Below are 12006 nucleotides of genomic sequence, written 5' to 3' on the forward strand. Positions count from 1 at the left end.
GCATTTTGTACAATGCTTGCTTAAGTCATACTACAGGTCTCGTGCTTATATACATAAGCAGAACTTGCAACAATCATCAAATCTCTTATCGGTTGTCTAAGTTACACCAAGAAATGAACACCGTACTTACAATCCGAGTTGATTGTTTACTTCCTGTGATAAGACCGTGCAAGGAATCTGCGTACAGGCTTCCACCACCAAAGTCTATACGGTATACTTCACCGGTAGTTGTAAGATGAGTGACCATCGGGACCCCTCGACACTCGGCGTAACAGTAACGCTTTGTATCCCAGGCCTGCAAGCGCAGCTTTTGTACCCTATCTGAGAGGGAATTGTCACAACCTGTATAAAGAAAAAGAGTGATTGAAACAAGTTGACAAAAACAGATAGAACAAACTGCCAGTTATCTTATGCATTTATTAATTCCAGTGATAGAGCGCCTGCTATATCTTGTCGAACAGGTAACACTCTTGATAATGACACGCAGCACAGCCTAGCAGTGTTATCGACACCCATGCATAATCAATAGCCTTAGGTACAGTCATTTATTGTTCATGCCAGACTTACAGTACTGTCTTCACACTGCGGTATACAGTGGTGACCGTAATTATGGGGCCGCCTAGTGATTTTCCGTGTTGCTAGTTATTTATGGCACAAACTCACTATCTTTATTATCACAGACCGTACATACTATAGATGATTGATAAGCAAGTTTTCTAGACAGCCACTAAAACCAATGGTCCTGTCTGCCACAAAAGAGTTTTTTAAGGAATAATATTCCTTAAGAATATTATTCCATAATATTCCTTAAGAATATTATTCCATAATATTATTATTAATTATTATTAATAATTATTCTTTCCATAATATGTTACAAACTATGAATTTATAACAAATAATGTGTTTATTTCAAGTGGTTCCATAACAATAATCACAACTCTAGCAGTGGCACATAATAGCTCCTGTTAAATGCGTGAATGACAATACAGCGATTAGAGTAATGATTAGCTGTAATGACTCCTTTTGAACTTTTTTTAACCAATCAACTTTCACAGAAAAAAAGGAAATGAAAATCTAAGCACAATTGACAGCTAATTGAACATGATAGACGAACAGTCAAGCGGAAGCACACACTAGCAGCCAATAAAAATACTGAATAACTGAAGACAGCCAATAAGAGTAAATATTCAGAAAAGTGGCAAAGTGTACTGTACCAAAGAGCTGCATCTGGCTATAGATCTGAAGAAGATTCTGGCTATGACATTTTCTTTTCTGCTCAGCTTCAACAGACTTCATCAACTTTTTGCTCTGGTTTTTCCTCTTTTTCTTTTGAATAGTAGATGAGGTCAAGGATGTTGCTGGATTGAACGCTTGAGACTGTATCTTAAAGTATTTTTTCTTTTTTCTGTCATAGTAATAGCCTGGGATCTGCTGAATAAAGTCATTTGGATATGAAAAGCCAATGAGGTTTTATTTGATTAATTTTAGGTTATATGGCCTTGCTCAGCAGACTAAAAATATTATTTAAAGGGTCACTCATGTCAATTTTAAAAGGTTATATCAGAAAGTATAGATATTTTTCTATTATTTGAGATTTTTTTGATGATCTGACTTCCAGGCGGTTTCAAGATCAAAATCGACAAAACTAAATAGCAGGTAAACGCTTAGAAAAACAAGACGTCTCCAAAAGTGGCATCAATAGTCATGCTTTCTGTTTGTTCCTCTCGTTATGACATCAGCTATTGCTTCTAACCCAACTAATAGTGAATACGACAGCAGGATGCTGGCTGTATGAAAGGTTTACAGTATACTTGAAATACCTTGACTGCAGAGGCATCTGTCTCACTGTCAGAGCTAGAAGATGAACTCATCCTTCCACCAAAGACATTGATTAGGCAAACTTGCTCATCTCTGAATAAACTACAAAGGGTTGAGCTGTTTGAGAATCTATCAATATATTGAACGTAGTCACTACTGTGATACTGTTAAATATTTCCAGAGAGTTAACGGATTTCCTGAGTTGGGCTTGAAACATTGACAATCTAATAAACTGTCAACTCATAGCACTACCTACCTAGCACTAACTGAAAATTTCTCAAACATTATTTTACAACTTTTCCTTTTAACTAGAAACAATAATTGTGTTGTTTTGGTTGGCTATATGAACATGTATAATAGGTGCACCCTCATATACAGCGGTGTAAAAAATAAATGGGCTACCGTAGAATTTTGACTTATTTCCATAAATATGTTGTCATAGTTGCTAGGCAATAATTTGAAGTTGCATCTATTATGTAAGGTGGAACCTCGGTTCTCGACCAAAAAATTTCGAGATTTGTTCGTCTCGGATCTCGAACATAAATTCGGTTCTGCACCAAACCGGAGCATTTGCCATGGAATGGAACCTCCGGAACAGCTCCGGAAACAGCATGGAAACATTCGTTAACAAAGGGAAAAGCAGATTTGCTAGGGAGACAATTCCTCTAGTCTAGTTACCCTAAATTGTTTTGGGGAGGATTCTCCTTCAAAGATGTGAAGTAAACAAAGCAAAGCTGTTTCTATTTTCTTTTTTAAAACGATTTTTAATGTAACCTGTTGAACTTTTTGCTGCTTCATTATATCAAATTCTGCAATTTTCGGTATTGTATCTTAACCTTTAATGTTTTCGATGTTTTACGAGCAAAACATACGAAATGTTTGCGTTTTGTTTTCTTTTTTCATCATCAAATGTAAAATATTTTATTAAAATTAAACACAATCTATATCTACTCGTTTTTATTCATAGTATGCAGTATAGTTTATGGTGTAAAATGTTAGAAAAAATACTTTACCGAAGTTGTTTTCTCGACTTTTGGAATGGATTAAAATTAACATACATTAATTCTAATGGAAATAATTGTTTCGGATCTCGAAAAACTCGGTTCTCGAACAACCTTCTGAAACGAATTGTGTTTGAGAACCGAGGTTCCAATGTACATGTATAGCAAAATGAAGCTCAGTCTCTTTTATTCAAATATGTTATTAAAAACAGCTCTAAGAAATGTGAGTTTTCTGGATAGGTGTACAGTAAATGGAGTCACTAATGGCATTTTCAGTTTAAAAGCATCCTAAACCAACGGCAACGGCCCTTTTTTAGTGTCACCAACTTCTGCAGAGCTTCTCACAGCTAAATGTGGCAAACTTAATAAATTATAACTGTAATAAACTTAATACGCTACCATCCGAAAAACCCCCGGTTTTCAGTTTTTGTACTAGTTTTTGCACCAAAAGTCTGCATTTTGAGCAGTTAACTACACTTAATTTTTATTAACATGTTTGAATACTCTAGGACTAACATGTTTGAGACTACGTTTTATCCATGTATACAAAGTTCAGTGTTTTTTTGTTGTCTGTTTGTCTGTCCTTTGTGTGTCCAATTATAGCGACAAAGCTCTAGGAATGAAAAATTCGCTTCGCACTGGAATTCAACTTGGAACCTCTAGTTCTCCAGATAGGCGTACTATCCATTACACCACACGTCCAGCTGGCCATACTATAGAATAATTGTGCACATACTATACAGCGCTTGCAAAAATGCTATTGGTCACTCCCACCACTCTTGAAGAGCATGAGATCATTTGATCAGGACATCATTTTGTGAGAGATCATGTCGCATAAGGCAACAATTATAACCTGGCTCCTGACGAATGGACATGCCTTTTCTTTTAGTAAAGATTTAGACTAGCTTAAGTTACTCAAACTCATCAGGTAAAGAAACTTACCCAGTGGCAACTAAATTACCTGCCACTGTTTATAAGCTGTTCTAAATCTTGAGCGAGTGTGTAGCTTAAGAAGAAAATTTTTTCAACAATCTGTTTAAGCTTTTTTAACAAACACTTTCTTTTAAAAGCAAAATGGTAAATGTTATTATATGTTGATTAAAAATGAGTTTTCTGAGCTAAAACTTTATTATTACTCATGCACCGTGGGCATTCACCTAGTATTATCATAGTTATTGTAAGTATTGTTACAATTATTAAAACGTTATTAGTCCATTTTGTGGACACATCTACTGACCACTTTATGGTATGTGTTTGCAAAAATCAAAGAATGTTAAAGTGGCGGTATTCAATATATGGTTTTTAATTTAATAGTATAGCAAAATAAAATAGCGCAGCTTCATTTCTAAGCTGATGCAATTTATGGACACAATTTAGTTCAGTCTGCTCTAACATAGGCAACCGGAGAGCTAGCATTGCCTTAACATAATAATAAATAAAAATCAAATGCACTGTAAAAAGCTCAAGTTAATTGGCAGAACTGCAAAATACTGTGATTAAATTAACACTTTTAGTAGTCCTCACATAGAGCTGGTCTAGACAGAGATTTCACTGAATTTCGTAATATTTTCTTTGAGATGGGTAACAATGTATACCAAATTTCCTCTAGCGTTGTATTGTTAGATAATTCGTATACTTGATCATGTGGCATGTCATCTATGCGAAACATCTCTGCTCTGTATATTAGGTTTGGCAGCCACATACATTGTACAAACAGAACTGAGCACTCTCAGTACCTAATTTAATTTAAGCAATATGTCTATGAACAAGTCCACATACCAACACTGCTACATGCTTAAAAGCAAATTGTCTGACAAAGATGGTGCGGTTATAACTTGAATTTGATAGCCAATGTAGCTATAGTGGGAATATGCTGACTCACCTATTGTGCTTTTTAGTTGCCAACTTTGTCGGTGTTACAATGCTAAACTCGTGTGAGTTTCTTACTGTAAGCAGAAGTTAGGGTAGAGGTTCGGCCGACACGCTGCTAGGAGTTTTACTGTAAGCAGTCCAGATACAGTAACTGTTACACCAGGAAACCTCAGCTTTTTTGTGTCAAATGACAGTTGCTATCTGAAAATAGATAGCGTTTTATCGCCTCAGCAAGTAGGAGCATATTGGGCGCAAACTATGTGATTCTAACAGCCTAAGAGCGAGGGACCGCTAATGGAAACGAAATAAATTGTGTTCAGATGGAAAGGCCGAAAAGCCCCAAACCGTCATTCGACAGCAGACTAACATAACTCTCAAGCACAGCTACTACAGATTTTTAAACTGACCATGCTGACTAGCTAAATTGCAATACAGTTGATTGAAAACCTATCGAATCTAAAACAAACACTAAACTAGCCATACAAACTTTTTAAATTCAACGACTTTAATACAGATACAATCAATAATGTTTGCTCAATAATACCACACAATAACATTATCATTAATATAATGGAAAATAATACAAAAACAACTATTTCAAATTGGATCTATTCACTCAGCAATATCTACAGTAAAAATTACTGAGAGGAAAATCCAGCAGCATGCGAATAGCACGATTTCTGTCGAAGCCTTAAGAAATAGTTTTTTTAGCAAACACCTTCGAAATTTATACTAGCAAAAGCCATTTGAAAAATCCAAGGCTACAGAATATTAAACTTCCCTTGACATATCTACTTAGCCTCCTATTTGGTTTTGACTTATATTGTCGAACCGGGAAATAGAGATTTAGTCGAAAAACTAATGGTCGAAACCGTTGTTGCCGGGTCAGGTATAATTGCAGTGGCTCAAAACCTGGTCAGTTTCTGGGTCGTTTTGTAGGGGTGGAAATCCGGAAATACAAAAGCTTTAAAGTTAGTCGAACCACTGCAAACGTTTAGTTGTTGATAAATCGAGTAGTTATCTTTTTGTTTAACAAAATATCACGTAAGCATCTTTTCCAAGCAAATTTTTAATTACAAATATGAGTTCTTTTAGCAAAATAACATAGAGTATTTACATAGCTGTTTATCGTAGTTTTTTCTTGTTAAGAATAAATGGTAACACGCTCACAAAACGGAAAAAATCTTCTCAAAAATACACCATTAATTATTCTGTATTCGTTTATATTTGAAAAATAGTTATATATTTTTTTAATATGAATACACTTTTGTAAAGCGGTATTACATAAAATATTGAAAAGTTACGATTATGTTCTGAACAAAGAAAATGCATATTAAAACGGTTGTCCACTTTGTTACCATTCTGAGAGCCTAAAATGATTCTATTTTAATTCACTGTAAATATTAGTATTAGCATCTCGTTAGGCATTGATTGTAAAAATGAAGGCAACAGAAGACATCAGTTTTTTATCTTTACTGTATTTGCTGCAAGCACACACTTTTTTAACAACTAACTTTATATTACTACCAAGTCTCAACTGTAGCACATTTTGAAACAACGACAGTATGTAGCTACCTAAGGAACAACCATTTAATTGTGTATCTCAAATTTTATTTGAACTTGTTACTACAATGGTGCGCTGTCAGTAGCACCGCCAGGCCTAGGCTGTGTCTCATCTGTTTGGTTCACAAAAAGTGTAGGAGAGGAGGCAAGGTAAAGCAAGTTTTTGTAGTCTTCTGCAATGCAGGGCAGTTATATTTTTGGACTAGACAGCCTGCCTGTGATCAGTAGTCCTCAGTAGTCAGAGTCGCTTACTGCTTGCAATTTGTCTTAAAAAATTAATTGAAATGCACCGCATATTCATATTGCTTCAAGACCTCAGTGGGTCATCATGTATTCATAACTGACTTTTTGTATTCATCATTTCATCTTCTATATAGACCTACCTACAGGCCTCCCGTGCCTGTAGTCGGCAATCATGTCGGTAGGTTATCGAAGCCTCGATAGCTGAATGACATGATCGCTGACGACAGTCAACTTCTACGAGGAGCCTGAGGGCCTACCAAATATATATTTTTAATTGCAGTGCATTTAAGCATTATGCCGCTCCTTCTTGCCTCATTGTTAGACGAGTCTGAGCAAGCTATCAAAGCCCATGAAATCGAATATGGCAACAAGTTTTACACAAACCATGAGGACGGCATATTCAACAAGCATGAAAGACTTTTTGAAGGTAATCTCATATCCTTAAAGCACTTTTTCTTCACTGCCTAATTTGTGATCTTGCGTTGAAAATGAACATTTTATACCTCGGATATTTTAGTGTAACCTTGATGTTGAAGTGTAACCTTGATTGTAAAATGTAGGCCTATGCTTGGTTGTTGTGCAATAGAAGTACATGTCAATAGTAGCTTATATGTTTTTATGCTGCAGTTTGATGAAGCCCTTTTTGGTTTATTTTTGTACCATGTGATCTATGACGTCACAGGCCCTACTTGAAGCAGAGTTGACACAATTTTCATCAGTTCACTAGCAACTCACACTGGATACACACCATCTAAGTCTCAGCAATAAAGGATTACTCTCTATAGACACTCAACTCTTAAGCTTAATTTGACGAAGTGGATATTCGTGTATATACAGACATGCAGTGGATTACGATCAAGCTTATAGTGCAGCCTTGATTAGAAGATATACATGGACTTCAGTGTACAAGCATTGGCATGCAATTGAGATGACATTAAAAATCATTGTATATATTAATAACTACAATCAAGCAAGCAATAAATGTATCAAGCATCATATACATGCAGCAGTTAGTTCCCAATTGAGTGTTAGCAATCAAGTAAGGCTAAAAACCTACAACGTCTTCAGCCAATGAATCTAAAAAATCTGTACCATGTTTCTTAATTTTAAAATTTTATCTGCTCTAATTTAGCAAGGTGAAGATATTTGGAGAGGTAAGAACGTCATCTAGGACAGTCAAAGCTATTTATGTATGTATGGCGAAGAAAAAGAGTATGGCGAAGAAAAAGAGTATGGCGAAGAAAAAGAGTATGGCTGCATGTACGGCCCTGAAAGACAGCAAACCCAGAAGGAAAAGTACAAAGGACAGCGGAGGGTAAGTTACCGGTACACCAATAATATTTTACTCAGCCTATTATAAGGGATATTTTTGGACAGCAAAACTCGGTCATTGTATGTCCAATATATTTAGACAGGGCTATCCTTCCATGTCTTTGCAAATGCACAGATAGTATAGTATGGATTTTACATAGAGATGATGAATAATATTTATTACTTTTATGGATTTTAAATTGTTTTATTTCTGAAATAGCTATCTTGTAACAAAAGCATGCGTGCACATTTATATTCTTGTAAGCCAAAATCAGAGAATGCAGTAAATCTAAGTCTACACTACTGTGAGGGTTGCGACATGTCTAAGCTGTATTCGATACTTTGCTTTCGGTCTCACAATACATCAAAGTTCAAAAACATTTTCTCTTATTTTAATTTATCTACTCTCTCATAGAAATTTGGTAGAATTGCAAAAAAACACGGACTTGATTGGAATGCTCAGATACCATATCCTTGACCCAATAGCCAGTGAAGTTTACGGCAATCTGTCTCATTTTTCTTGAGAATTTCTCATCCCGAGGCCTCACACATGCGCCAGATAGTATTATATCGCAGTTCACACCTTTGGTTAAACTTGGACGTAATATTTTATTTTACATTTAATATTTCACACCTAAAATTTGCAAAAACAATCATTAAAAGCAAGATAAAATGAATGCTTATTTTGGAGCCCTGGCAACAAGGCCTTTGTTTGGACTCTTTTGCCAATTTGAATTTAGTTAGATTGTGCCCACAAATATAAATATGCTATACATGTGCATAAATTCATATATGTTGTCACATGGTGTCGATATACATAATTTACGTATTGTTTATATTTTTAGTCACAGAATCCAACAAAGAGACCGCATCCTCAAGACAATATATCTGATAGTAACACGGAGGTACTCACTCACATAACCAGCAATAAAATTTTAGGCAAATCGTGCAATATTAATTATGGTTAAATGTGGAATTTCATTGGTAGGCGCATCTTCAAGCCATTTATAGCCCTAGATTAGTAGCTAGAAAAACGTGAAGTTATAGTAGGATAATGCAGAAGAACCCCTTGTGTAGGCAGGATTAGGTTTCAGAAACAAATTATTTGCTGCCAACTGCGATATTTGTTAAGTTGCCTGTTCACACCCAGCCAAACGTTCAATGCCTCGAGCATTCTGATTTATAGCTCAAGATAAGGAGGAAACGCAGTGCTTGCTCAGGATGGGTAGGAGTAAGAGCAGAGGCTATGTGAGCTTCCATAGATGTGGGGAGCATCTACGAAACGCCACAAACAACAGCATTATAGATGTAACTCAGACACCTGATGTTACTTTCATACCTAACAGTCCGGTGAGTGGTAATATTCAGTAACTCAGTTTTAAAATTAGAACCCTGTTGCATGATGCTTTCGTGTCACTTTAGTGTAAGTGCTCAGTGTCTGAATTGGAGAGAGTTGTGCAGCGATGTTCCCAAGTCTTTGATTCCAGATTTGTAAAGCATATCAAATCGCTGGCATGCGTTTTGCTCCAAATCAAATCACTTAGAAGGGTGACTGCTCAGCTTTCAAATAAAATGAAATTAAAACCATCATCCACTATGTAATTGATGGTTTTAATTTGATTTAATTTACAAACTGGGTAATCCATTTTTATGGTGCTTTGATGCCAATCTCACGATTGGTGATTTGATGTAATGTGCAAATCTCTAATCAGGATTTGGGAGCATCTCTGGAGTTGTTATCAACTCTTTGAGAAATTGATAACAAGGTGCCACAACACCATCCGATTCATAGACTGAGTACTTAGACTAATTTCGCTGTTGTTTTGTACAAGTCAACTCTATGGGCTAAGTCGGTTGAGCAATGTAGGATTGGAGAAGATATATGAAGCCAGGAAATAATTGTGAAATAAAACTACTGTAAAAACAGTAATAAAGTCAGGAACTAGCAAAAGCAGATTTGTCCGGTTCTTTGAGATCGCCAAATTACCTTCCAGCTAATCACAATGTCCAATGTAACTTTCCAATCTACTTCATTAAATTAACAAATAGTATTCCTGTCAAAGTCAAAAATTGTCGCAAATAATGCCACTTGAATACTGCATTCACAGTACTTTACAAGTTCAAGGAGATGTAAATACACATGCTATGATTGTTTTTATTTTAGATCAAGGATCTCCAAGAGGAGTTTGCAGGGAGTAAGAAATGACAGAGCAAAAATGCTTCCTGAGGCTTTCTAATACAAGCAATATCTAGATAGGCATAGAGCAAGTTTGTTCCCCATAGCTGTGGGTGAACTGGCAATGAAGGGAAGTCACGCCAGATGGCATCTGGCGTGCCCTCTACCTCATTGCCAATTCATCTGCAGCCATAGAGAACAAACTTGTTCTAGATAGGAATACTTTTATATGCAAAATCTCGAACTGTTTCAGCTTGTACTGTGCTCAATTTTGAGTGAATATATTGATCAAATTAAAACATACCTACATACATAAAACATTCAGGATTTTCAACACTGATTTTTTTTTAAATAAACCAGACTTACATTCACTTATTTTCACATATCTACATGTAGTATATGTAGCCCTTTTCTACTGTGTTATTCTGTTCTCATTTGTGCTTGTTAAAGGCCTTTTATGGCTTTGGTGCTGATGTGGTAGTAATTAAGTTATGTGCAACATTTTCTTTTTATATCAAATAAAGTAAAATTATTAAACTTTACGATTTATCATGATAGATTCGTCCGATAACTAAAACAACCTACTTCCCATCATTGTTCCAGTGGTCCATCACCAGACATTTTGTCATTGCGCATCGACTTTTCAAACAATGTATGTTGTACAACATCAGCAATGCCAATAGACATACATCATGCTGAAGGTTTTGTGTGTGCTGCCCTCTGATTTTCCAGAATTGGCTACATTGTGCTTGTGGAGGTAACGGGAAAGCTGCTAACAATGATGCACAACAATTGCCACATGCATTATTTATATTGGAGCAAGAAAATACATCATCATGCCAACAAAAAAAAAATATTTTTTGCTCAACAAATCAAGAAAATTTTTTTGGTCACACAATGCTGTACATAAATAATAAATATATAAGCAAATTGACAAATGAATACCTACAGAGTGCGGTCATGTTCAAAATCTAAACAAAGTTAGTTGTTGGAGAAGTCGGTGTTTGTAGTAAAGATAAGATAGACTAATGTCTTCTGTTGCCTTTTCACAATCTTTGTCTTACGATACGCTAACATAAATAGTTACACTAAAATGAAATAAAATCTTCTTTAGCTCTCAGAATGGTAGCAAAGTAGACAATTGTTTCAATGTGCATTTTATTTGGTTAGAACATAATCACAAATATTCAATAACTTATATAATACCGCGTTACATACATGTAAGTGCAATCATATTACAACGTATGTAAGACATTTTTCATACACACTGTATAAACGAATACAGAATAATTAATGATGTATTTTTGAGAAGATTTTTTTTCCGTTTCGTGAGCATGTTACTATTTCGTCTTAACACGACAAAACTACGATAAACAACTATGTGAATACGTTATGTTAGTTTGATGAAAGATCTCATATTTTTGATTAAAGATTTGTCTAAAACGATGTTTATGCTTTATTTTGTTACAAAAAAATAATAAGATTACAGACTCAATTTCTAACCGACTAAACATTGGCACTTGCTTAAAACCTCGTCGCTTAGTGCCGACAAAACATTTGCATTTCCGGATTAAGCTCCACCTCTACAAAACGACCCAGTAACTGACCAGGTTTTGAGCCACTGCAATTATACCTGACCTTGTTGCCGACAGGCTATTTGTCGAATTCGTAGATTATTAGTCGAAATTTAAGACTATTTGTCGAATTCATAGACTATTTGTTGAAATCTAAGACTATCGGTTGAAATAATCAAACACTTTCGTGGAAAACGTTATTTTTTAAGAGAGCATAACTCTAAGTACAAACAAGCCGATTGCAGTAGTGCAATCGGCTTGTTTGTACTTAGAGTTACTTAGAGGCTTGCAGTACTGCCATATCTTCTGATTTTGGTAGTTGCTAGTTAATACGATTATTAGGGTTGTGGCTCATTAAAATAGTATTGAGTCAATGTGTACTAGCAACAATCTTATTGCATCTACAGCTGCACAAAGTGCAGTAGGCGATTCTCCCTTGCATCAATAC

The 12006-nt window shown here is 35.5% G+C and overlaps 2 protein-coding genes across 6 annotated transcripts in view; one reads left to right on the top strand and one right to left on the bottom strand.

The window, feature by feature from the left end:
* The window catches only part of LOC137394848 (uncharacterized), a 38697-nt gene that overhangs the window by 21616 nt on the left and 5075 nt on the right, over positions 1-12006 (bottom strand). Inside the window, exons 1-5 of one of the 3 annotated variants that reach the window (XM_068081616.1) lie at positions 5334-5374; positions 4702-4818; positions 1821-1920; positions 1215-1431; positions 131-342 (exon numbers count right to left, since the gene is read on the bottom strand). In XM_068081616.1, the coding sequence (XP_067937717.1) occupies positions 131-342; positions 1215-1431; positions 1821-1871 (480 nt within the window). In that variant the 5' untranslated portion in view covers positions 1872-1920; positions 4702-4818; positions 5334-5374. Of the gene's footprint in view, positions 1-130; positions 343-1214; positions 1432-1820; positions 1921-4701; positions 4836-5333; positions 5375-12006 lie in introns of those variants that run through there. The other 2 variants (XM_068081615.1, XM_068081617.1) reach the window with 2 other exon arrangements.
* LOC137393691 (uncharacterized) lies at positions 5663-10678 on the top strand. Of its 3 annotated transcripts, none has more exons than XM_068080334.1 (6): positions 5663-5735; positions 6778-6924; positions 7634-7812; positions 8654-8713; positions 8995-9158; positions 9973-10678. In XM_068080334.1, exons 2-5 carry the CDS (start codon positions 6847-6849, stop codon positions 9002-9004), a joined length of 327 nt encoding a protein of 108 aa, XP_067936435.1. In that variant the 5' UTR covers positions 5663-5735; positions 6778-6846; the 3' UTR covers positions 9005-9158; positions 9973-10678. The 3 variants fall into 3 exon arrangements, with proteins under 3 accessions (XP_067936435.1, XP_067936436.1, XP_067936434.1); XM_068080335.1 differs by having other exon boundaries at positions 5676-5735; positions 6820-6924; positions 7630-7812; XM_068080333.1 differs by lacking the exon at positions 5663-5735 and having other exon boundaries at positions 6397-6924.

This window comes from Watersipora subatra, chromosome 4 (assembly GCF_963576615.1).
Source record: "Watersipora subatra chromosome 4, tzWatSuba1.1, whole genome shotgun sequence".
In the NCBI taxonomy this organism is placed as follows: Eukaryota; Metazoa; Bryozoa; class Gymnolaemata; order Cheilostomatida; family Watersiporidae; genus Watersipora; species Watersipora subatra.

What these genes read in the sequence shown, in the direction of transcription:
- LOC137393691 (XM_068080334.1), top strand. Translation starts at nt 6,847, where the DNA reads ATGAAATCGAATATGGCAACAAGTTTTACACAAACCATGAGGACGGCA. An exon ending in GCATGAAAGACTTTTTGAAG is followed by an intron (nt 6,925 to 7,633) that starts GTAATCTCATAT and finishes TAATTTAGCAAG; the next exon opens with GTGAAGATATTTGGAGAGGT. An exon ending in AGTACAAAGGACAGCGGAGG is followed by an intron (nt 7,813 to 8,653) that starts GTAAGTTACCGG and finishes TTATATTTTTAG; the next exon opens with TCACAGAATCCAACAAAGAG.